The sequence below is a fragment of the Ascaphus truei genome, chromosome 7, assembly GCF_040206685.1.
Source record: "Ascaphus truei isolate aAscTru1 chromosome 7, aAscTru1.hap1, whole genome shotgun sequence".
Lineage (NCBI taxonomy): Eukaryota > Metazoa > Chordata > Amphibia > Anura > Ascaphidae > Ascaphus > Ascaphus truei.
This window is the reverse complement of record NC_134489.1, coordinates 2,627,649-2,653,540: the sequence shown is the minus strand read 5'-3', so window position 1 is coordinate 2,653,540 and position 25,892 is coordinate 2,627,649. Positions and strand designations below refer to the sequence as shown.

Sequence of the window (25,892 nt, the reverse complement as noted above, 5' to 3'; positions counted from 1 at the left end):
GGAGCTCGCACTGAGAGGAGAAAGAGCTCACCCCAGGCTCTCAGAGACGAGGCTTAGGCCTGGGACATAGACGCTTTGTCCGTGCGGAGGCGCACTGAGGCTCAGGGAAAGCGGTGCTTTCCCTGGCCTTAGAGCGCGCGCCGTCCGTGGGCGTGCCAGTGACGTCACGGAGCTGGTTCGCCCTCATTGGGCGAACCGCTCACGTGACCGGCCCTGCGCTCCGGCGAGTGCCAAATCTGAAATCTTGGTGAGACACACGCTTCCGCAAGCGTGCGGAAGCGTGCGCAAGCCCCTGCTAAAGCCGCTCTCATTGCGGCTGCAGGGGCTCAGGCATTTGCATATTTGCTTTGCTGTGGAGGGCTTTTGTCACTTTTTTTACTCACCATAACTTAACTATATATATATAGAGTGTTCGACAAACCTATACATTTGCTTGCCCTGGGCGAGTGGATTTAACCCCCGGGCGAGTATGGCGAGTAGATTTTTGGGTGATTTGTCAACCACTGTGTATATATATATATATATATATATATATATATATATATATATATATATATAGCGAATAAGCAAGAACAACAGGCACTCCGTCGGGAAAATCAAGATGATGGGTGCAAATCCTATAAAGAATAAATAGGCAATACAGTAGCGACATACTTTATTGAAGTAAATGCCGGCGGCATGCCGGGATCTACCCCAGCTGCCGCCAGTAAAAAACGCGCGCCGCTGCGTTTTCCCCACGCACCCCCCCTCCACTTCGCGCGCAATTACCCCCCCTTCCGGACCACGAACCCGGCTTCTGCTCTACCCCTCTGCTTCCCCGCACCCCCGCTTACCCTAATTTGATCTCCAGGGGTGTCGGGGAAGCCTGGGGAAGCCGGGCGCGCATGTTACTGTGACGTCACAGTGCGCCACCACGCGCCGCGGCTACCCGCTTCCCAGACGCATGCAGCCGGCGGCTTTTGCTCAAATAAGAGCTGCCGCTGCTGTACGATACCGTGTTTGAGACGAATATCAAGAGGCAGCACTCCAAAAGGTAGTCAAAAAACTCATGTGATGTCTTGATAATACAAAGTTTTTTGACTACCTTTTGGAGTGCTGCCTCTTGATATTCGTCTTAAACACGGTATCGTATTGCATATATATATATACACACAATGTATCACCTTTTGCCTGGAATATCCATTCACATGAATGCATTGCTTGCATACAAACTTTTAAGCACAGCATGGGACTAGTAAAGCAAGTCAAACCACTCACAGACATGTTTCAACCTTAATGGGTATCATCAGTGTGAGGTTAGTTTATACTTGCTTTGCAGTATTTCTAGGTTGGGTAGGTTTACCATTTACATTTTAACAAAAACCTCCACCATTAGCATATAGCCAATAAAGAATATCACTTGTGAGCACTTCACATGTCTTAGACAGGTCTCCAACCCTGCCTTTCAACCATTATAACCTAGCATACAGTGCTTCCACCGCAGCAAGGGATTCTACCCAGCCTACAAATACTGCAAAGCAAGTATAAACCAACCTCACACTGATGATACCCATTAAGGTCGAAACATGTCTGTGAGTGGTTTGACTTGCTTTGCTAGTCCCATGCTGTGCTTAAAAGCTTTGTAAACAGCGATGCATTTGCTTATTTGCGTAGTTGCCGCTTAGTTACCTTGGGCATAGGGAAAGGGGGCTACATTTGGAGGCGCTGCTGAGATCCAGACCTGGGGTGCCAGAGATAGCATAACCAAATTTAGGGAACCATGTTCGTACTCTCCAAACAAGAGGTCTGTCAGTGGGCCGTGGCGTTCCACGAGTCTCCCCGCCATGTGGTCACGGTGGGGGATGTCCTGGCCGGCACCCCCCCCCCCCCACAGCAAATCTGCACCTCCATAAGGTGGTTTTCTGGTTTAGCTGGAGCCCGGGCTCAAGGCCGAAAGTGGGACCCTACCTACCGCTGGAGTGTAGTAATAGTTACCGCTGGCAACGAGTTAAGTGAAGATGATTGCCCCCGGGCCCTCCATTTTCCAGAAGCCCTACCCACTGGTTGCCCAGTCATATACCCCAATCTACCCATACAGATGGAGGATTTCAGTCCCCACCCAGCATCAGTGGGGCCTGCATGGCCATCCCATGAGAATAGCCCCAGACAGAACAGAGCTAATCCAGAGTTAGCTCACAGCAGAATGTTGGATTGCCGTAGTCGACGTCCGGAGGCACGGACGATGAGGAAGTATTACAGAGATTGGCTGACAAGTCCTCCCAGGGTTATCACTATCTGAAGCTTAAAGCTTTCTCAGCGATGCGGCCCACGCAGCTGGGAGAAGAGGATTTTGCAGAGTGGAGAGACCATGCAGTACAAGTGCTGCCAGAATGGACTTGCATGGACGCTATCAAGAGACAGCGAACCGTGGAGTGTCGCGGCCGCTGGCTGAACAGCCGTACACACCCTCAGATAGTGCCCCTGCTCCTAGCCCCGAAAAGAAACCCCAATCGGATGCCTACAATATAGTAGGACCTGCGGCCATAGTAAGAGTACTAGTGGAGGGCATCTACTCTTCTGCATTGCTGGTCACTGGGTCGCAAGTGACCATCATCTACCGCCCATTTTACGACCTGCATCTAAAACGTCTGCCTATGCAGTCGTTGGAGAAGATAAAATAGTGGTGCCTTATTAGTGAAAACTACCCCATTGATGGCGTTATTCAAGTGCGGCTGGATATACCGCAGCTCAATACCAACAAAACCCACCCCATGGAAGTGGAAGCCTTGATATGTCCCGAGCCCCAGAAACACCCAAATTCCCCCATCATATTGGGGACCAACGTGGATGTGGTGAGAGCCCTGACCCAGCCCTATTTGCAAGAAGCCGGCGAACTACCCCGATCATCTTTGCAGATCCACCCCGTATTCAAAGAGGAATGCTATAGGATCTCTGCCAAAGAAAGATTTGGAAAAATTTTCAACCTTGAGAAGGGGTTGACAGAGATTCCACCAGGGGGAGTGAGGCAACAAGGCCGACAGGTACTTTTCATTAGAGACCATGCACGGAGAGGACACCAAGAGAGGGTTCAAGGTGGTGCCAGAGATGGAGTGGAAGTCTTCACTTCCTCGCCGGTTCAAGGTGACCATACAGAATAACTCACCCCACCTTTTATGGTTTGACGTCGATCAAGCACTTGGCGGATATACCAGGTTACTCAAATAAGATCCCTCACTCATGTAAATGCGGCTTCCATGCGAGAAGCCCCTACGGGATTGCAGTTCGACTTCGGGCAATCTCCCTTGCCCGCGGAGTGGAAGAAATGGCTAAGCGACAAGCTGGCAGAGTGCCAGGAGGTGTTCTCCACCAGTGAGATGGATGTGGGCTGCAGCAAGAGTACTTAACACACAATCCGATTGAATGATGCCACTCCATTTCGTGAGCGTTGCAGACACATAGCTCCCAGAGATGTGGAAGGACTTCCTGAAGGAGATGGAGAGGGCAGGTATCGTAGCAGAGTCCCGTAGCCAATATGCCTCTCCTATTGTGGTAGTGCACAAGAAGAACAGATCCGTGCACCTATGCGTGGATTACCGCACCCTGAACCGCCGCACGGCTCAGCACCAATATACCTTGCCGCGGATTGAAGAGATCCTCAGTGCTTTATCTGGCAGCCAGTGGTTCAGTGTGCTGGACGTGAGGTCTGGGTTCTACCAGGTACCCATGAGCTCCAAAGACCAGAAGAAGACAGTGTTTGTCTGCCCCCTCTGGTTTTACTAGTTCACCCGGATGCCCTAAGGCATTTGTGGTGCACCTACAACGTTCCAGAGGTTAATGAATCCCTGGGAATGTCTGGTCTATCTGGACGATATCGTCTTCGGAAGAATTTTAGAAGAGCACGAAAAACGCCTTCTGAAGGTTCTGGATCGACTGGAAAAAGAAGGCCTGAATTTCTCTCTGGACAAACGTCGCTTCTGCCGCACTTGGTCACCTATGTGGGCCACACAGTGTCTGCAGAAGGAATAGCGACTGACCCGCTAAGGTAGAAGCCGTAGTGAACGGGCCCAGACCAGATAATGTGATAGAGCTACGATTCTTTCTGGGGGTTTTGCAGATACTACCGAAGCTTCGTAGAGGGGTACTCAAGCAAGGCCAAAGTCCTCATCTACCCAGAGGAGCCTCGGCAAATAGCCGCAACCCTGCGAACACCGTTCGGGGACAAATGGACTTCCGCCTGCGAGAAGGCCTTCACCGGGCATAAGAAGAGCCTCACTGAAGCCCCTGTCTTGGCCTATCCGTACATCCTGAACGTGGATGCCAGCTTCAACGTGCTGGGAGTGGTATTACCCTGCAGGCCTCTGGCCGGTAGCATCTGTGAGTCGCAGTCTGACGACGAGCAGAACTACCCAGTTGATGAACTGGAATTCCTAGCGCTCAAATGGGCTGTTGTAGATAAGCTACATGATTATCTTTCCTTTGACATATATCCTGACCTCTGCCAATTTAGATGCCACCGGCCACAGGTGGTTGGCTGCTCTGTCTAACTATCATTCACGCTGAAGTACAAGCCAGGGCCATTGAACATCGGAGGCGATGCTCTGTCCAGAAGGCCTGGATGGAGTGCAGCGCCAGACGATGGCCCATGAGAAGAAATTCCTGGCCCTGAGATTTGGGTCAAGTGCTCCATAGCAGCTATCGTGGACGACAAAGTAGCCTTTTCCGAACTCAGAGTAGCGGACTCATTGGGGTGTCAGTCAAAGGTACTTCCTGCAGCATACTGCTATCCAGAAGGCATGTACATCACGCAAGATACCATAATGTGGTGGAAGGAATTAGTGATACACCAGATGCGAGACCCGGTGGCCAAAGCCATACATCGGGAAACCGAGAAAACAACCCTTCCTTAGTGAAGCTTGCTCCCGCCGCCACAGTCACCGTCATCATGAGGGAATGGGAAAAGTTCCACATGGACCGTGGCCTTCTCTACCAGTTATACCCTATCACAACCATCTCGATAGGAGACATCTCATCCTGCCCAGAATCTTGCAGTACCATGACCTACGATCTCTGCACAATGATCACGGACACCTGGGAGTGGACAAAACATTCAGTAAGAGATAGGTTCTTCTGGCCCAAGATGCAGGAATCAGTGGAGCGCCATTGCCGGAGGTGTCTGCGGTGCATACAGCAAAAAACACTGTCTACATGCGCAGCCCCAATGGGCTATAGGGTACCGGGAACGTCCTGGTAGTAACAGAACATTACACACTATACGTTCTAGCGTTCCCTACCAAAGACCAGAAAGCTCTCACAGTAGACAAAGTACTGTGGGAGAAGTACTTTATCCATTGCGGGTTACCTAATCGGATGTATTCTGATCAAAGGAGAGATTTCGAGAGCAAGTTAATAAAAGAACTTCTAAAACTGCTCAATATCGAGAAGTCTCGTACGACTCCCTATCACCCTAAATGAGATGCCCTTCTGGAAAGGTTCAACCGAACTCTACTGGATATGCTAGGCACTCTGAAGGGCTCTGAGAGGCCGGATGGAGCAAGCATGTCGAGCCAGGTACACACCCTATTTTATGATCTTCGGCAGAGAGGCGCGACTACCTGTGGACATTCGTCTGCGAGTATCCATCGACGGTGTACCGAACATGATGCACTACAAATATGTGCAAAGGCTCCAGGATAACCTCCGTAGAGAATATCAGTTGGCGGAGAAGCTGAATGAGAATAACAAGTGGAGTATGACTATAAAGTCTGCCATCTGGAACTTCGGCCTGGAGACTCAGAATTGAGGAATACCAGGAAAGCATAAGTTAGCGGACCACTGGCGAGAAACTCCCTTTGAGGTGGAGTTGCAGATGCCGGGCCTCCCTGTATATCGCATCTGAGAATCAGAAGGAAGGGTAAGGGTCTGGCATCGGAATCACTTGCTACCCTTTCCTCAAGTGGGGGAAAGTGAACCTGAACCGTCCTCAATAGTGCCGGCAAGTGAACAGAAGGAGTCCAGCGAAATCCCGGATACTGTAACGGAAAATAATCAGGATCCTTTGGAAGGAACCTCTGCCACCACAAATGGAGACTGGTGGGCACCACCAGAAGATGTAGCGGGTAATGGGCCTGGCCTCCATGTACCCTCCCCAACGGCTTCAATAAGCCGACCACTCAACTCAAGGAGTCCGAGTTTCATTCCTACTAGAGACTATATAGCTCAAGATTCACTTTTTATGAGAGGGCCAGGGCCTCAAGCCGATGGTAGTCTCTCCACCCAAGAAGACGTTGAGTAGAGACTTGTCGGAGTCAAGTGAGATGCCCTCCAACGAGAATGGCGTATGATTTGTTAGGGACACCTCACTATGAGTCTCAGCAGCTGTCTCGGAGCAGGTTTGCCTCTGTAATGACCATGCTAACTGAACTATTTAATTTTATTTAGATGTCTTGTACAAGTTAAGTTGTATGATGAACTGTATTTTTCATTATATAAATGTTGTATATGTGTTCTCAAGCAGGGATGTTGAGGTCTCCACCACGGAGAGGATGTAGCCGAGTCCTCCTACCTGCCTCAGGTGCGGAGTAGCTGTTTAGTGGTTCCACGGAGCTCAGCGCGATCTGGAGTTGGGGACGGCCATTTTGTGAGTCACACATGCGCAGAGCAGCGAGGCGTGCATGCGCAGAGTAAGGAGTGCGGCAGCCATCTTAGGTTAGCTCCACACATGCAGCCATGGGACTACATGTCCCAGAATCCCTAGAGGGAGGGACTGCCCACGTGGGGTTGCCCCAGCCAATGGGAGACACAGGATATCCTCCGCATGCAGGGAGCGTGCGATCCATTCTGGATGGAGGAGCCAAAGGAGAAGGTAGTGTCCAGGGAGCAGTGCTTCCTGGGCAAAGCCTAAACCTTGCCCCTGGGCCCCAGTTAGGCCCTGAAACACGAGTAGAGGAGTGTTGCAGGGATGGCCCCAAATAGGGACTCTTCCCCTTTTGTTTTTTCTGCCCCGCTTACCTGACGGCCACGCAGTGCCCTGCGGCCTGGGACCAGGTCACAGGATCCAGAGACGTTGTGTGAGACCCTCCGGCTGGAGCTCACACTGTGCGGAGGAGCAGGACCCTTTAGGAGAGAGGGGATTTGTGTTGGAGGCCCCCGCTACGTGGTACCCATTCCAACTCAATACGCCAAGCAGCACCTGGGTACTGGAGAACCCAGGCAGGTACCCAACGTGCACCTATATCCACAGGGTGTAGCGCTACCTCACACTTGGGTGGGAATTGCTGGGACAGGACACCAGGGGTATTGGTGCCATGGCAACCTCAGTACTTTGGGGGAACCACCACGTGTTGGGTCATTGGGTGTACACTGTGAGTACAGTTATTGCTGTTATTGTATGTGTGCATGTGTTAGTATGTGTATACAGTAAACCTTAGTTATATACATTGTTTGGTGTATTATTCTTTACTGTGTATTGGTTCCTGTGAGGGGTTATCCCACCAACGCAGGGATCCCTCATAGGTGGAGGCGCTGCACTGCAAGGAGAAATAGCTCACCCCAGGCTCCCAGAGGCGGAGGCTTAGGCCTCCATTGAGCAAACAGGTATAGCAGCCCGCATAGTTGCCACATAGTTCCCTTAGGCATAGACAAAGGGGGCTACATATATATATACACACACACACACACAATGTGTCACCTTTTGCCTGGAATATCCATTCACATGGAGCCCTTATAAGCAAATGCATCGCTGTTTACACAAACTTTTAAGCACAGCATGGGACTAGCAAAGCAAGTCAAACCACTCACAGACATGTTTCAACCTTAATGGGTATCATCAGTGTGAGGTTGGTTTATACTTGCTTTGCAGTATTTTTAGGCTGGGTAGGTTTACCATATACATTTTAAGTTATGATGCGTGAAAAAAGCAACAAAAACCTCCACCGTTAGCATATAGCCAATAAAGAATATAATTTGTGAGCACATTCACATGTCTTAGACATTAGACAGGTCTGCAACCCTGCCTTTCAACCATTATCACCTAGCATACAGTGCTTCCACCGCAGCAAGGAATTCTACCCAGCCTAGAAATACTGCAAAGCAAGTATAAACCAACCTCACACTGATGGGTCGAAACATGTATGTTAGTGGTTTGACTTGCTTTGCTAGTCCAATGCTGTGCTTAAAAGCTGTGTAAACAGCGATGCATTTGCTTATATGGGCTCCATGTGAATGGATATTCCAGGCAAAAGGTGACACATTGTGTGCTCATTTGCATGTAATTTCCCAGAATCCCTTGCTGCAGTGGAAACACTGTATGCTAAGTGATATTGGTTGAAAGGCAGGGTTGCAGACCTGTCTAAGACATGTGAATGTGCTCACAATATTCTGTATTGGCTATATGCTAATGGTGGAGGTTTTTTGTTGCCTTTTCCACCCACCATAACTTGGAAAAAAAATAAAAAATAAAAAAAAAAATATATATATATATATATGCAAATATAGCTGTATGCTCATCTGCATGTCTTAGGCAGGTCTGCAACCCCGCCTTTCCCCATTATCACCCAGCATACAGCACTTCCACTGCAGCAAGGGATTCTGGGAAATGACATGCAAATGAGCACATAGTGTCACTTTTTGCCTCAATAACCATTTTTAACATGGTTCCCTATAGGCTTAAGCTTGCTGCATGGTCACAGCTTTGAGCACAGCCAGGGTTAAGGTGCATACCCAGAAAACCACCCACAGACAGCTGTTTCGACCTTGATGGGTCTCATCAGTGTGGGGTTGATTTTACTGGAAATGCAAGAGAGGCTATGGGATAGGCTAAACCATAATACTGAGTTAAGTTATGGTGAGTAAAAAAAGTGACAAAAACCCTCCACAGGAAAGCAAATATGCAAATATAGCTGTATGCTCATATATATATATATATATATATAGAAATATAAATATAAATACAACTGTATGCTCATCTGCATGTCTTAGGCAGGTCTGCAACCCCGCCTTTCACCATTATCACCCAGCACACAGCACTTCCACTGCAGCAAGGGATTCTGGGAAATGACATGCAAATGAGCATATATATATTAGACAAAAAAAACAACACAAAATTATGTAGCGCAAAGGTCGAAAATAGTGATAATTAATTAAAAAATGTCCAATGTGATTACTTAATTAGTAATACTGAATATTAAACTAAACGATATATTACAACAAACCATAATGTGACCAGTGATAAAGGATAAGTCCAAAGTAATGTTCCACTTGATGAAAAAATCCAGAGAGGTGAAAGTCCCAAAGAAGATCCAGGGAGTGTAATGCAGCTTCAGATATAAGTGGTATAGCCAACCACTAGGAATCTAAGAACAAAAAAACAAACAGAAGTGCAAGCTCCATAGCATGTAACTGTTTAAACAATTGAGTACATTTATTAAAATCAGCATCCCAAAAGGAAATGCACTTACAGGATTAAACAAAGCAACCATACGTGGGAGAGAAATCTCTGTATGAAGATATCAACGGGGGTGGGGGAGTCCAAGATAGGCAGGGTGCACCTGATCAGCTCGTAGCCAAAACCAACTCCTGTCACGAGCTGGCGCCAAATCGCAATGCCTGTCAGTGCCTCCGCGTCCTCTGCTCCTGCATAGATCAGATGCCAGCACTTGGAAATTCAGCTGACTGGATCGCTAGGACGCCAGGACTCCACGTGCACGCACCCACATGTGATGACGTCACCAACCCTACGCATTTTGTCACGTTGGCGCGACTTCATCAGGGGATGTCTGATTGGTCAGTAACAGCCAATTAAATACGCTGAATGAATGGCTGAATGATGGCCTAGTCTCACTAAGTGGTTACTGATTCCACAATATTCGGTAGTTTGCAAAGTTAAATACACATTAATAAACCATAATACTTTCACAATAAATCATAATATTAAATTGGATTGTTCACACCAAACACTGAGAATATCCCAACTAATATTTAAATTAAAACTCTCCTAATTTGTAACATATATGAAAAAACCATCCTACTAAGTGCATTTCCTTTGGGCTGCTGATTTTAATAAATGTACTCAATTGTTTAAACTGTTACATGCTATGGAGCTTGCGCTTCTGTTTGTTTTTTGTTATATATATATATATATATATATATATATATATATATATATATATACACAGACACAGACACACACCTTATGGGCCACATGCATCCAGTGCCGTTATTCTGGCGTTAACTCATATTAAAGTCAATAGGAGATAACGCCAGAACAGGTAAGATAATCTGTACTTGATGCATGTGGCCCTACGGTATATGTGTTAAATGTTATATGTTGTGTGATCTAGTTATTGGTGTAAACGTTTGTGCCATAACTGTAAATGGGCATAATATATAATGTTAGCTTGCGATAAAATGCTGTGTTACATGTGTTTGTTTATGGATATGGGGTTCTCTTGCAATATATATGTGTATAGTATACAATAGAATGTATGTGCTATATATGTTTGCGTGGGTTGTGCTTTGAGGATTATGTATGCATGGAATGAACGTTGTGTTTTGTATGGGTTAGTTTGGTGTATGTACTGCGCTTTTTCACTGAGTCTCTCCTGCAGGGGATTGTCTAGATAACAGTGTGGCATCACCCAGCACAGGTGACGACGATGACTTGGACAGGGACAAGAAGAGGAACAAGAAACGAGGCATCTTCCCCAAAGTCGCCACAAACATTATGCGGGCGTGGCTCTTCCAGCACCTGTCGGTAAGGTCACATGTCATATGTTATTGTCTCACTGTGTTGGACATTGGTTCATTTAGTCTGTCACCCTGCATTCGGAGCACAGACTCTGTGGTTATTACGTTTGCATCTGTTACATTTTTGTGGAATGGACGTATGTGCCTTCTCTCACCGCACCTTGTGGCAGGAGAGCACAGGTCCACACATCATTGGTCTCTTCTGTTTGTCACTGTCACCCTGTAGGACGACAGACAGACTTTGAGCCCTAAGCTGTTGCGGAACACCAGCAGTGCAAAATTAACTCATTTAGCGCCAGATGGGCGTGCAATGTATTGCTTTGCAGTGTTGCAGCCCCCCCTGTGGCGCTCGAGGGATTAATACAATTATACTCTCTGCAAGAAGGCTGGTACTGGTAGTCATCATAGAAACAAATGAACACCAATGAAAAATCAAAAACATTTGGTCCAATTATTACAAGAAACTATATTAAAATAGATTTTTTAATCACAGGGTGGCTACATTGTGCAGCATCTTCTATTCTCTAATGGAACATGCTTATTCCTCCATTGCCAACGTAGCCTAATTAAAAATTACCAAAACACAGGATATAAGCTTACCGGCTGTACTTCTCCTATTCACCATCAGCGCCTGAGGCACAATGAGAGCTACCGTAGTGTTGAGAAACAATTAGTCAGAATCTGCCTGTGCCTGTCCCTGGTTAGTTAAACAAAGCAAAGTTAATGAACGCTGACCAATTAGTTACTAATTGACAAAGCTATAAACCTATTAGAGGCTGGTAAACGGGTAATCAATTCAAGGTAATTACCCTGAACCTGCTTTTAGCTGCAGACATTGGCGAGGGAGAGCAGTATGTAAGATGGGAATCATCTTGCTAAGTGCATTATTATCTAAAGGGATTACAAACTGAACCCTTTCCAGGTGCAAAAGTGCCTGGTATATATTGAAATTTCAATGAATTGAAAGCCCCCGACACGATCAGACATTTTCTACAATGATGGTTGTGCCTTGAACTACGTTAGGTTTATCAGCTTAGCAAAATAAGGCCTGAAATGGAGAAGAGCTGAATAATTATATATAACATACAATGCACGCTGCTTTTGTAAAGTGCTGTAAACTATTCATTACTGAGGGAAGACTGCAACAAGCAATTGGGGTGAGTTTTTATGTAGTTTTTAGAAAATCAGAATGGTGAATATCTTTAATAGGCCCCTAGGATACAATGTATGCACATAAATATTCCTCCAAAATGGAAAACTAGTGAGCAAGTTAACAATGAGTAGCAGTCAGAGGGTGAAAGGGGACAAAACATTTAAGTTTTGCATAGAAAAAATTTGGGGTGCAGGCCCTTGAAGATTTAGGGACACCCGTTACCAGTGCACCCAAAACAGCCCATGATTTAAACAATGTAAACCTTCTGCTTTCGATATTCTCCAATACATGTGTTGTTTTGTAAAACAATTAACAAAGAAAGTTTCTGAACCACAAGCCATTCCTAATATGCTCAGACGTTACGGTTTTCTACATTAGTATTGCAATAAGAATAATGGTAGTGATAAAGAAACAAATAGCATTGCGTTAAAACTAGTTTAAAAAGTGAACTTCTTGCTTAGCTAACGTTCTCCCCTGGGATTTGAGTTTAAACTCTGCCAGAAGGCCAGCAAGGTATTGCTTTGCATGCTGATAGACGTTGCTTTGCAACGTGTTGCTGACCTTTTATAGTAGCACTTTATGATCTTATTTAGAACTAAACACCAGGGCCAGAGCTTCTTATTCTTTGAAGCAGCAAAGAAAAAAAATCACTAAGCTGCAAATATTTGTTAAACAACAAAGGCCTGGTCTGGTAACCCGTAGCAACAATGAAGGCCTTTGCGTTTTTTTTCCTCCTTGGGCCTGGCTTTCGGGCATAGCGTTTGTCAAATACTATACCCAGGCCCTTCATCTGTCACCAAGCTGTCAAGGGAAGGTCTCTGCTTGACTGCAACCTTAGACCCTCAGCCTCATCCATCATGGGGGCCTTGACAGCTCCCTGGAATTTTTTTCGGCCTTCTAATCAACCAGGGGCCAGTTGCACATTTCCTGGGTCCCTGCGAAAGAAAGCAATGTGTGTGTCTGCCCCATCTGTTCCAAATCTAGGGAGGATAAAAACAGCCCAAACTCCTACTGAAGGATCCAGATGGTTCGAAGTTTTATAGGAAGAGGGCCATCAAAATAAACTTCATTCCACCAGTATTGGTTCATTTGGTGCAAAGTCTAATGAGCAACCTTGGTTTTAATAAACTGTTTGACAGTTTTCTGTTACAGTAGGCAGTAGTAAAACATCCGTGAGTTGTTTAAATGGAGATTGTGTGTGCTCATGGTAATAAGGCATCTATGGTTTTGAGAAACTAGATACTTTCTTGCTACATGGATGGAAATGAAGAATGGCTGGCTTTTAGGGCCTGTTGAGGTATGATCTGTGACTGGGGTGGCAAAGTCAATTGAGTCTCATTGATAAATGTCAGAACCTTTCCAATGAAATGCCATATATGGACAAGAACCCCAAATCTCACGGATTTCAGTCCTTAGAGGTTGACATCTCTGCATAATGACAGATGGATAGTGCAATGCACAGGTAGGAGTAACATGTCTAGTTAAAAACAACATAGTTAAACAGATAAAGAGAACTCACATTCTTATTCTGTTACCCATCCAGCATCCGTACCCCTCAGAAGAACAGAAAAAGCAATTAGCACAAGACACAGGGCTCACTATACTACAGGTCAACAACTGGTAGGTAGCAACTTGTGCTATCAAATCACTTCTGTATAATTAGTATAAACCTGTTAAAGGTGTTGTCCCACTAAGCAGTAAATATTGTGTTTGCAATAAACTGAAAGCGGATCGCTTTGTAACTTTTGCATGTTATCAGCTCTTTCATAACTCCTTTATTAGCTTTGCTAACAGTCTTGAAAACCAAACATAGAGAAAAGCAAAGTAAATCGAGTATGCAACACATTGATTTATCTACTTAATGGCTTATTAAGTGTCCATACATACACAGTAGCAACTCCAAAGTTGCAGTGATGAGGGCAGCAATATGTAAATCAATACAAAACAAGCCTTTCACATCAGTACTTCTCTGAAATAGAATACTGAGTAACTGAAGAGCAAAGTGGGACTAGGACGATAAAGGGAAAGTTATGGCAGCTTGTACAGTATCACCCTAGTAAATTGCACTAAATCTGTAACTGTTACTGGGTCTGTGTAAGCTGCGGTTACTTCCTCAGATGGTTTCATAAAGTTTCACGACACTAACTGTTTCACCTAGTTAGAACTAGTTAAATATCCTTCATTGTGTTCCTCTCCTCAGGATAGATGGGGTTAGGCCTTGGGCTTTGACCATCACTCTACCTTTCCCTGTTTAATACTCTTCCTACATACTCTGGACTCCAGTCACTAATACCTTTCTCTTGACGCAGGTTCATTAATGCCAGAAGGCGCATTGTTCAGCCTATGATCGACCAGTCAAATCGTACAGGTAATGTGTTGTGTGGGTAAAGGGAAGGTTTCGAACGTGCAGGCCTACGCTTGTTTTCTGCCAAAACGAACAGCTCTGGCAATGAACGGGTTAAACTACATAAGCATTGCTACCCTTTTATTACGCAGGGCATTTTCTATTGTCCTTGCGGATACAGATATGGTGAGGTCTCTGACAAATGCTAATTTAAAACTCAGAGGTTAGTTATCAAAGACTTGCTGTAAGGGCAGTGCAAAGAACCACAGCACCAGACTTATTAGTCAAATAAACCTTATTGAAAGTAATATGATTTTTGTTTGTTAAAAAGAGTCGTACTCAGCTGCCCGGGGCAAGTGATGAATAACTGTAATGTAGCATTGTCCGGTAGAACTTTCCCTCATTGCAAGACACCAATTAAGATAGACAAAAACAGTACACTCCCCAAAATGTTATGTTAACAGTAACGTTTGTAGAGGAAGAGAGTCCATATTAAGATACTCTATCATAGTCAGAGATTAATTGAAAGGAACTAAAAAAATAACTCCAAGAGAAAGATCCTCCACTCAACCCAACCATCATGGATCCCACTCATATGTCCAACAGTGAAAACAGAAGTGAGGTTCCAAACTCCTATTTATACCCAAAATCCATGTCAATCGAGTAATCTGTTTAAATATTGAATAGTTCATATAATCATAGGAAACCACCACAATTAGCTTCTCTCTTCACTCCCAATGGCACACTACCTCCATCCAAATAATTTGCCTTTGAAGAAGCATTATTAGCATCAAACTGGCGCACGTTTTCCCAGGATGTATTTTAATTTGTGTTAAGTGTATTTAAGCTTTATCCTTCATTAAGACTATCTTCAACCCTTTCCATATCCAGAAGTTTTAATATGCGCTCTTTCCTGACTTTTTGTGTTTGCAACTGCATGAGATGTAAGAAGTTTGCATTGTTTTTCCCATTTGACACAGACAGTGAGCAAAAGGTGTACCCCATATGAGACCGCAGAATTTGATACATCCCATTAAAATATCCCGAAATCCACCACTAAGTGACTTTTCAACCGATAAATCCAGTTTCTATGTTTTTTGCACCAGATCTGTTTCACTTTTGCATATTTACTTAATGGCACTCAACACACATTTTCAGGCTAGATACATCACTCCCTTATCTCCTAACCAATATACGCTGGGATACAGCATACGTGGTATTGCACACGAGTAACTGCCAGGCCCCCCAAGAACGTTTTCCAGGGCCTAGGACTCAATTTGGACCTAGAGTAGACCATGATACCTGTTGAGCAGGGTTATGGAGCAGCTTTGTTGGAACCGATCAGGCAAAGAGGGAGGCGGAGCCTATCGGTATGGTGGGTTTGTGTGGCAGTACCTGTGAATACAGGGGATACTGGTCAGGCAGGGGGATCCCTGCACCAGAGAAGGGGGCCCCACCTGTCTGACCCCCTCCCTTACCGAATCAGCTGTCCCTGTCCTGCCCCCCACAGTCATTGGCCCTGTTAACTGCCATTTAAGTCAATGGCAGATAACACCAGGCAGAGTGCGATACCTTTCATTAGACCTTGAGGAATCATTCCCATAGAGAATTGTTGGGTAACCCACAGTTAACAATGCAATTTCCATTCACTTGGAGAGAAGTGAATGCATCATTAACTGTGCATCGTACCGTTTCTCACCATATTGAATTGTGGGGTTGATGACTTCCTGGGACAATTGGGGCTCACAGGTAGTTTCACGCTTCTTCTCACTGCTGCTTTTTCTTCTCATTACAGGCCAGGGAGGAGCCCCCTACAGCCCAGATGGTCAGACCATGGGGGGATATGTTATGGACGGCCAGCAACATATGGGCATCCGCCCCCCAGGTAAGCTAAGGCCCTTATTCTATATTTAGCTCTACACACAAATGGTCTGTACCCCCTTCCCTGAGGAGCTGACATTGGGTGTCAGATTGTGTTTTCCCACTTCAGAGGCTGTCCACAGGGCTACTACTCATCCTGTGACTACAGCGAGAAGGATAAATGTAAGACAAGGGGTCATGCTCTGCAGCTGGAAAGTGGGAGTCTCAGGAGAAATTTGAGGAAGCCTGTCTTCACTGAAAGGGTAGTAGGTGCATGTAACAGCATCCCAGTAGAGGTGAAGGAGGTTAATACAGCAAATGAGTCCAGAAGATGCTTGACATAGACATAAGGGGGTCCTACCTATAGGGGGAAACAATTCTAATAGTCCTACTAGTCCTGGTGAAGTGTAGGCTCTTAGCAGGTGCTGATACCTTTTTAATGGACCAACATGACAGTTTCCATTGTTGTAATAATATGTTTGTCAGGGATTTCCACAAAATGTCCAGAAAGATATGAACAAATTATATGAAAAGCCAAATTGCTGTACTTGGGAAACAGATCTGCAACATGAACATGAACATTGCCCTGAAAGCATTTTGGATACGCTTCTTTGAACCATCTCACTCAACTCTCTTTGGACACAGTAATAGATATATTTGCTGCTGAACTCCAGACCTATGAACTCTCACTCATTTGGGGTCAGTCTCAGTGACTTCTCATATCAGCTGCCTCAGTGGAGAGTGACGGATACAAAATCAGCATTTTCCCACTAAATTGCCAATTGTTTTGGTTTAGGACCCTAGACCGCACTGATTTCAACCCTTCGAGGCTACAATCCCTTGGCCTCTCCAGCAGGTAAAGGATTACAGAGACAGTCCTTTTGGCTCTATTCAATACACCATGAAGCAATCTTACTTTTAGCTAGTAAGACTCCCTCCAGTATAATGCCTTTAAGCTTCATGAACGTGGAGCAGACAGCATGACAGCACATTGAATAGGGTGTTGGCGATGTTCCAGCTGTGTGTTCCTCTGATATGCTGTGGTCTTAGATGCCTATCTTCCTCCTAGGACCCATGGGAGGCTTAGGCATGACCGTGGGTATGGAAGGGCAGTGGCACTACATGTAACGCTATGCCATCTTTCTGATACTAGGGATGTAAGTAAACTATATATATATATATATTCTGGTATGGAAGGGGGAGGAGGGAGTGTTTGCAATCACGACTCCCATCCCCAGGCACACTGCCCCCTTCCCTCACCCCGCATTTGTTCATCACATGTAATGAGTGTGTATTTATTATTTCTGTGTCACATGCACAGCCATCACTGCACGTGTTTTATCTGGGGTGTGTTTGCGCCGTCATGCTCTATAACCATACATATGTGCACGCAAACACGCAGACTAAATACTGTGACTGGAGTTTTCTGTGAGAAATTGGTCCTAATGCTGTTAAAATAACACGTAGTGATACCCAGACTGATGCTAGAATAATAGAATTCTGTTAAATGAGAGGCGCAGGGTGTGGGGGCAAAGAGCTGTAGATAATATTTCCTACCGGTATTTGACACATTGTAACTGTAAGGATAGAAAGGGGGGAGGTTTGTTTTGTATAGAGGGAGAGAGTAGGAAAAAGAAGCATGAATGAGGGGAGACTGAAGGAGAAGAAGAGAGAGGTTGGCAAAATGTAAGGGAGGAGTAGGGAGTGGATTTTTTTTTAGGGAAAAAGGAGGAAGAGTAAAGGAGACAGGTCTTTATCTTGTATGCTGTGAAGTCTCTTCCCAGCGCTGGTGAAGAGAACAGCTCCAGTGAAATGAATGGGACTAGAAACCTTCCATCACTGGAAAGCAACTTGACAGTATATTGAATAAAGGGACCAGACAGAGTGAGAGAAAAGAAAGTGAGAAAGGAAAATAAACAGGATTTATTAAGTGAATACAGAGAGAGGGAGAGAGTGAATGTATTTGTCCTTTTCAGTTGAAGCATATAATGAGTAAGATCAGAGCTGGGGGAGAGAATGCAGAGATGTCAGCAGGGAGGCAGAGAGAGGAGCAGGGAGGGGGTGGGTGGAGGTCTCCCCTGCGCTGCCCCTCTCCGTGCAATCCCAGCTTAGTGCTGCCCCTGAGCAGGCTCCTGCATAGCACGCAGGGAAGTAATATGAGGAGAATAAGTGGGAAAGTGACTGGGGAAAATTAGCTACAGATGATGAGGGCCGCGATACCCTCGAAGGAGCTAATTGATGAGTGGTGAGCTAAATACTCCATCTGTGCTGCCGTGGCCAATCATAGTGACTGCGCAGGTATGTAGATTTCTCTGCTTCCGAGCGGCAGTTTAACACGGGTCAGCAGGTTTCATCGGAGGCCGCTGCACACTACAGAGAAAAGACTTTCATTTTTTACTTTCTCCTAAGCCTGCTGTACCATCTTCTGGTTTAAGCAAAGTCAGGAGAGAGATTTGATCTCTAGTTGGCTAAAAACCAGCAGTTAAGTTGGGGCACCATGACTGCTCATAATTTAACTTGAAAGTTGATATCCACATGTTCAGGAGATTTCCTCTCTTCTGTGCATCAACCATAAAATAATCAATAATAATAAATGTATTTTACACAGAAAAAGAAAAATGAGGATGAGTGTATCAGTTTCGAAAAAAAATCTCCTTTTATTCATCAAATAAAAATATCACTGTCAGCACATTAACGTCTCAGACAGGTCTGCAACACTACTTTTTTCCCCATTATCTCCCAGCATACAGTGCTTCCACTGCAGTCAGGGATTCTGGGTAATGACATGCAAATGAGCACATAGTGTCACCTTTTGCTTCTTATCCAGTTTAACATGGACCCCTATAAATTTACACCGCTTTTCAGTACAGCCTGGGTTAAAGAAGTGCACAGCCAGTACACCTACTCACAGACAGTTGTTTCAACCTTTTGGGTCTCATCATTTAATTCATACAAAGGTTAAAATATTTAGCAGTATACAAAAGGTGACATAAAAAAAAGACATCAGTACACAAATATGTCCATGTGCCACAGAAAGATCCACAAATAGTGCAAATTGCATCACATCTTAGGCGTTAGACCAGGGATCTGGTAGAAAAGCCAACAGTCATTTCATGGTTATACCAAATGCTTAGTGAGGCCTGCCTGGATCTTTCTGTAGCACATAGAGAGGTTGGAGTACATACTGTATTTTTATTTATTTTTTGCGATGTTTGTATACTGCTACATTTTTAACCTTTGGATGAATAAAATTAGATTTTTTTTGGAACCAGGGGCACCATCCTCCTATTTTTCTTTGTATAATATATTATCTCTAGTTTGTTTTAAGAGATTTTCGTTTCTTGGTTGGTTGTCTGTGAAATGTTCAGAGGTGAAAGTTCCGTTGTCAATCTCCTGCTCTTATGGGTTAAAGATCGAAACCTTAAGCTACTTAGAGGGGGGAGGGTGATTGTCAAGAGTTTATATTTGTGTAAAAATCCAGGAGTTTGATATGTAGCAGAATAAATACCATATTGTACAAAATAAGCTGGCTTCTCCAAGAAACATAAATACATGTTTTAATCTTCACATTATAACACTGTACCATCCATACACAAAAAAAGGAATTTAGAATTTACTGTCGAACACAAATGTATTCATTAGAACTTATAGGTGACAGGTCCACTACCAACATGTAAATGTTACAGTAACAATACAAAGTGGGACCTGTACTCTACTTAAAAGCAAAGAAAATGTAAAGATACATTGAATAAAGAAAATAAAAAAATCAGGTTTATGCTGTCCAAATTCTTCATGTATTAATACCCACACACAAAATAGAAGAGAAGCAGTTAGTCACACACTGCTATGCATCATAATAATTCCAGCAACATTTCTGGTTCCCTGGCCCTTTTTTGTATGAATATTAAAACTATGAAAAATGAAACAATAAAAGAATTTGGACCGCATAAAAGTGAGAGTGTAAGAGATGTGTGCAGAGGTATGCAAATGGAGACTGTTTTAGGGTGAAATTATATCTTGGCTTTATTGAGGCTGTTCCTTTATCCAGACAAAATATACAAAAACAACAAAATAACAAACCCCCTATGCCTTTGTAAGGGCTAATTTACGTCCCTAGACCCTATCTGCAGAACTGGAGGGATATTCCCATTACCAGCCTATCACCCCAAAGTCTCAGGAAGTACCTTAAGCAGGTGGCCCTCCATGTCAGTCTCTGGCAGGTTCCTGGGTCCTCTGTGTCCAGGAAAGATAGGTCTCTGGGTGTCTGGGTGTCTTAATATCAGCACAGCCTTTGTGCTCAAGACAGTGTCTGTGTGTATGCTTGTCTGCTCTCCTTCTTTCAGCCCAAATGTGAGCTAAGGAATCTCTCTCCTGTTTCCAACATTAGGCTTTTCTTAAAGACTTAATTGGCCAGCTGGGGTCTGGTTAATCACCTGCTGCACTTATCCGGATCCCTGGTGGATTTTAGAGATGATTTCTTCAACAGGGATAAGTCCCTGTTACATACCTCCCCTGTTTGTGGGAAGCTCGGGCTTACCACGGCCGAAGCCAATCCTTCCACTCTCACTCGAGATATCTCTGCGTCTCGAATGAGAGTGGATTTAGGAAGAGAACCCTCAGTCTCATTGGGATTGGAGCCCTTTCTCCAGGTTATTAGTATCTCCTCCAGAAGGTAGTTGAGATCAGTACTCCTCAGTCGCTCGAGGAGGACATTTTTCAAGTACAGTCTTTCTACTGACCGCATGGTCATGAGATTTCCCCCTGCATCAGGTGATCCTCTCTTTGTAGGCTGATTGTATGGCGACAGTCGCAGAGCGTTTATGCAAATAGCTTTCTCTCACCATCTTTTCCTTGGATTCCAATTTAGTACTAAATGTCCATTCCTTGTAACCCTTGCTCAGGTCTTGCAAAGCCTCTGCCAGCTTACTTTTGAATTCTGTCTGATAATTCGGAATCTATTTCTACTTTCCTAGACTCGTGCCATTTCATGGTATCATTTGAAGAGCATTCAAGAATACTGCACCGACACACTTTATTCGAGCAAATACCCGGTATGTACCTGGCAGATACCTGGAATGCGCCGCTCCTCACCTCTGACAAGCCCCGTTGCATTTGCCTTCCCAGCCTGGGTTCATGCCTGGCTGATGGGCGGCTGATCTGTTAAATGATAATGATTAGGATTTAATAGGCTGCAATGCTTCGCGTGTCTACCAGATGACATAAATTCATGAATTGTAATGCAGTATATATATATGTACTGTTCAGTATTGCAGCCAGCGGGAATAAAATGCTTCAATCCCTGCTGGAAAATAACTCAATGCACTCGGGCAGAAAACAGTCACAAACCTCAATACACCCGGGTATACCCAAATTCGTGGGACTAGCCGAGCTCGAATAAAGTGTGTCGCCAGTGTAGCTATTTGAGTTTTTAGCTCTTGAAGCTGTCCTTCTGCATTTCTTTTTCCACTCAATGCAGTTGCCAGTTCAGCTTCTTTGGAGTTGAGTTACAATTCCACATCTCCCCATTGACTTAGAGCAAGACTTAAATCTGTTTCCTTTTCTCTATTTCTGATCTGCAGCTGCCTGGCCTTCAGCCGGACTTTGTCCAGCTCCAGCTGCAGCCGGGTCCTCTCATTGTCCTGCAATTTGTGGTCATGGCCATCTTGGCCTCATAGTGCATTGTCAGGCTGGCCACTTGATGAACGGACACCTCTTCACTCTCTTCCTTTTTGGTGAGCTACATATTGAGCTCAGCAATCTGCGTCTCCAGAGCTGTAACTTGCTGGGATGTGTGTTTAGCTGCCAGCTTTAGCTCTTCCACTTATAGGCTTTGTTGCAAGTTCAACTCATAATCAATAGATCCCTGTTTCTGGAGTGCATCCTGCAATTCTCCTCTTAGGGCTGAAATCTCTTCACTGTGCTCACTTTGAGCTTGCTTCCACACATCCTTCATATTTTAGAGCTGTGCAGATTTCATTGCCAGGGTCGTCGCTGCTTGCGATTTCCACTCCTCTTTCTCCTGTGCGTACTGACTTTTGGGGATGGAGCAGCCACTCTGCTTCTCCATCTCTTGCTCTAGTTTCTGGACCTTCTCGTGCTCCCTCTGATACAGAGTCACTTGGCCTCTAAGCTTGGCCTCCAGCGATGCTCTGGTAATGCTCAGTGTAGCCTTCAGTTCCTCATGCTGTTCTGCAATGACATACTTGGTTCTTAGACGTTCCTGCAGTATTTGCACTTCTTTAGCAGTCTGCAGATTTTCTTCCTGCAGAGTTCGCTGTTTCTCCTCGGCATTCTGGAGGTGCGTATGCAGACCTTGCAGTTGGTTCTGCAGTAGGTGCTCTGCTTGTGTGCGTTGCTCCAATGCTTCAACCTTTTCATCGTCCAGTAGTCTATTCCTTTTTTCTAGCTCATGAAGCATGCTATTCATTTCACTGGCGTGGTCAGTCAAATCAGAATTTACCCATTTCAGGCTAGTATTTACTCCTTTTTACAGTCTCTCTAATATTCAGGGCTTCTTCATAGTCCTCCTTCCACTTACGCACTTCTGATTTTAGACTCCTGGTCTCCTGGCGTGAGACTTCTATCTCCAGGTTGAGGATTTGAAGCTCCTTTTGAGAGACTTTAAGCGCTGCAGACAGCTTTTTGAGAGATGTCCAGCTCCTCAGTGAGACTGTTAAGTTCCTTTTTAGAGACTTCCAGTTCTGTGCGGCAACTGCTGATCTCTTGGTGTGAGGCATCAAGCTCTATGCGAAGAGTATGAACCTCATTCTGAGATATGTCCACCTCTGTCCAGATACTGTTGACCTCCTAGTGTGAGTGTTATGCGGAGAGTGTGAACCTCATTCTGAGAAACTTTCACCTCTCTATGGCAATTGCGAACCTCTTGCTGAAAGACTAATCTCTTTCAGTGCCTCCTCATACTTCTGTTTCAGATTAGCAATCATTCAGTCAGACTTGCTCTGCTTTTTATCCATAGCGGTAATAGTAGTGTTCGCACTATCTTGATTCATCCATAGATCCTACAATTCGGTCTTGGCCGCAGAGTAAATTGCGAGCACAGTCTTCTATAGCTCAGCATTATTTTCTCTCTCCATTTTCAATTCTTTACGGAGCAGATCAGAGTTATGCCTGGCAGCTTGCAGGGCATCTTCAGGGCTGCTCAAGGGATTGTCACTCATTCTGCTTCCCTGGTATGGTTGGTTGAGGGTTCCTCACTGTTGGCACTGAACAGACACTTCTTTGTGTTACACGACTTCTGCCTTGGGCCCTCTGGATATTCTGTCATTAGCGTGATGAATCCTCCATTTTCTATAGGCTGCAGGGCATCTCGGACGCCCTTTTTCTCCGCTGGATCTGCGGACATGTCTGTTCCTTCCACGGTAAGTGAAGACCCGCTTTTCTTTTTCTGCCTATTTGTTTTGGACTACTCCGTCCCGTCAGGGATACTGGGGTCTCCGGCTTTATTCGAAACTTCAGCAGCTTCACTGTATCCGCCAGGCTTTTCTTGCAGTTGCGTTAGCTGGCAGGAATATTCGTGGTCATAGAGTCCCGTTTTTTTGGTGCGTACCAAGTTTAGGTATCTCCACCTCCATTCTTGAGGTGTTTTGGGGGTGTGACTCGGTTCGGGTTCCCCATAAGAGATATCTTCATCCTTATCCGTATCCTCATAGGACCGGAAGGGCCACTCTTCCGTGGGTAGGGTTCATTACAGGAACTCCACATCTTGTCCTCCATTTTGGGGCTATCAGGTTTATTTTTCTTCCTGACCTCGGGAGGCGCTATTGCAGCTGTTTTCACTGTAGTAGCTAGAACCCCGTCTTGTAGTCCTACAGATGGGCAGACTTTGCTTTAAGAGTTTGTAGCTCTCACAGACTCTCTGTAGACTTTTTCTTCTTTGCTTTGGTAGGTTCTGAAACATCAGCAGTGCTGTACACACATTTTTTCTCATCAGTGATACTGGATGTGCCCTTGCCAAGTAAAACTTCTGTATTTTCCTTGTGACCACAGCGCATTGCTTGTTTCTGCAGTTCCTTGGCATATTTAGCGAGATTCTCAACCTATATTTATAGTTATATTGATTCAGAAAAGGACAAGAACATTTAAAAGTGTACATATTCATCCTGCAATGTGTTTAGGGTGATATGTGGTTTCATTTTCTGTTATCTTTTATTTACAAAGCTCCAACATACACCGTATTTTGCAGAGCAGTACAATGACAATGACCGTACAATGACATTAATAGGTGTAGTAGGTTAGGAGCTCACAATCTCTTCCTTTCTTGCAGGCTTCCAAGGAATCTCGGGGGATTATACAGTGGCCCCTGGCACCATGGCCATGGGATTCCCACAGCCCGGCTACACGCCCGCCATGCCCCTTCACCCCGCCGGTCTCCGACACGGACCCTCACTTCACTCCTACCTCCCAGGGCACCCTCACCATGCCTCGATGATCCTGCCAGGCGGGCCCTCCCCACACCACCTTGTGGCAGCTCAGACTTCAGGAGACGCACTCATGAACGGGCAAAGCATAGACATTCACGCTCACTAACGCCCATCAACCGGGGCGATTTATTTTAATTTTTTTTAATTTTTAAAGGGTGTTTATTCATTCCCCCCCTCTCCCCCTCAATTTTTTTCCAAGTGGAGGAGAAAAAAACTAAACTTAACCCTTATTACTGCCTAAGGTGCCTGTGACGCCATAGCTATAGCGCTGCAGGCCACTCGGGCAGCAAAGTGGTTTAAAGGAGGAGAACCATGGACAGAACGAATGGAAAATGAAGAATAAAAGAGAGATATTTGCAGTCAGGAAACGGACTGAAACAGGAACATATCCATATGGCTGGAATAGTGAGAAAGGAAAGACCGGATCTGGAAGGAAAACATCAAATGGACAGTTTTTCTTCCTGGAGCTCACATTTAGTTGTATGAAAGGAGAAAATGATTTTCAGAAGGAGAAAAGAGAAATGATTGATTGTTTCTTACGCACACCCTTCCACATGATTCTCTTTCTTTGGACGGACCAAGATAAAGACACTGTTTGTGGACAGTTCAGAACTGAAGAAGAGATATTTTAACTTGTTTTTATGTTGTCACTCGGAGCAGGGACTAAGTTAACTTGTACATTTTTTTTTAATTATTATAATTATTTTGGTCGATACGTGTCTTGTTTTACCTGTTTTTTTATGATAAAGAAAAACAACTTGGAAAAAATGCCACTGTGGATGTATATATATGTATAAATATTTATAGCACCTATAAAAATTCAGGGTCAGTAGAAGTATGATTTCAGTGATGCTTCTTTCTTTAATGTCTTCAGGCCATCAAAAACAGTTTTAAGCATATACTGTACACTATAAATATATAGAACCCATGCTTTCTAGAAGCAAATTGGGGTAGTGGCACCTACCTCTTACGTAGTAATGCTCAGGATTTCTCATGGTCTCTCTCTGCCTTTCTAATGTTCTGTATTTTCCCTTTCCTCTGTCACTCTTTCCTACACACTATCTGTGTGAATGTCAGCCTCTCTCCTCCTTCCTTTGCCTGACTCTCTCTCCCTCTTTATGTGCCTGTCTTTCTCTTGTCTACCTCTCTTTTACCAGGATTCATTAAAGTCTGATAAAGGAGCAGTTGATATGGGGAACAGAATGGGCACACAGATCCAGCTATTGGAACACAATTCCAAGGTCAGATTTGGGGAGCGCAGATTTAACCATATGTGAAAAAAATGAAAATAATACAGTGCAATCTGTTTTTAAATATGAGACATCATGGTATCAACAGAAATGGGGACTCGCACTTTCCCAGTGATTAAACA

The 25,892-nt window shown here is 44.8% G+C and overlaps 1 protein-coding gene across 3 annotated transcripts in view; it reads left to right on the top strand.

Moving 5' to 3' along the window:
- MEIS3 (Meis homeobox 3) overlaps positions 1 to 25,357 on the top strand; it is a 62,651-nt gene extending 37,294 nt beyond the window's left edge. Inside the window, exons 8-13 of one of the 3 annotated variants that reach the window (XM_075606852.1) lie at positions 10,584 to 10,729; positions 13,419 to 13,495; positions 14,185 to 14,243; positions 16,015 to 16,104; positions 17,149 to 17,236; positions 24,364 to 24,498. In XM_075606852.1, coding sequence (XP_075462967.1) covers positions 10,584 to 10,729; positions 13,419 to 13,495; positions 14,185 to 14,243; positions 16,015 to 16,104; positions 17,149 to 17,207 — 431 coding nt within the window. In that variant the 3' untranslated portion in view covers positions 17,208 to 17,236; positions 24,364 to 24,498. Of the gene's footprint in view, positions 1 to 10,583; positions 10,730 to 13,418; positions 13,496 to 14,184; positions 14,244 to 16,014; positions 16,105 to 17,148; positions 17,237 to 24,363 lie in introns of all 3 variants that reach the window. The other 2 variants (XM_075606851.1, XM_075606850.1) reach the window with 2 other exon arrangements.
- Positions 25,358 to 25,892: the final 535 nt, after the last annotated feature.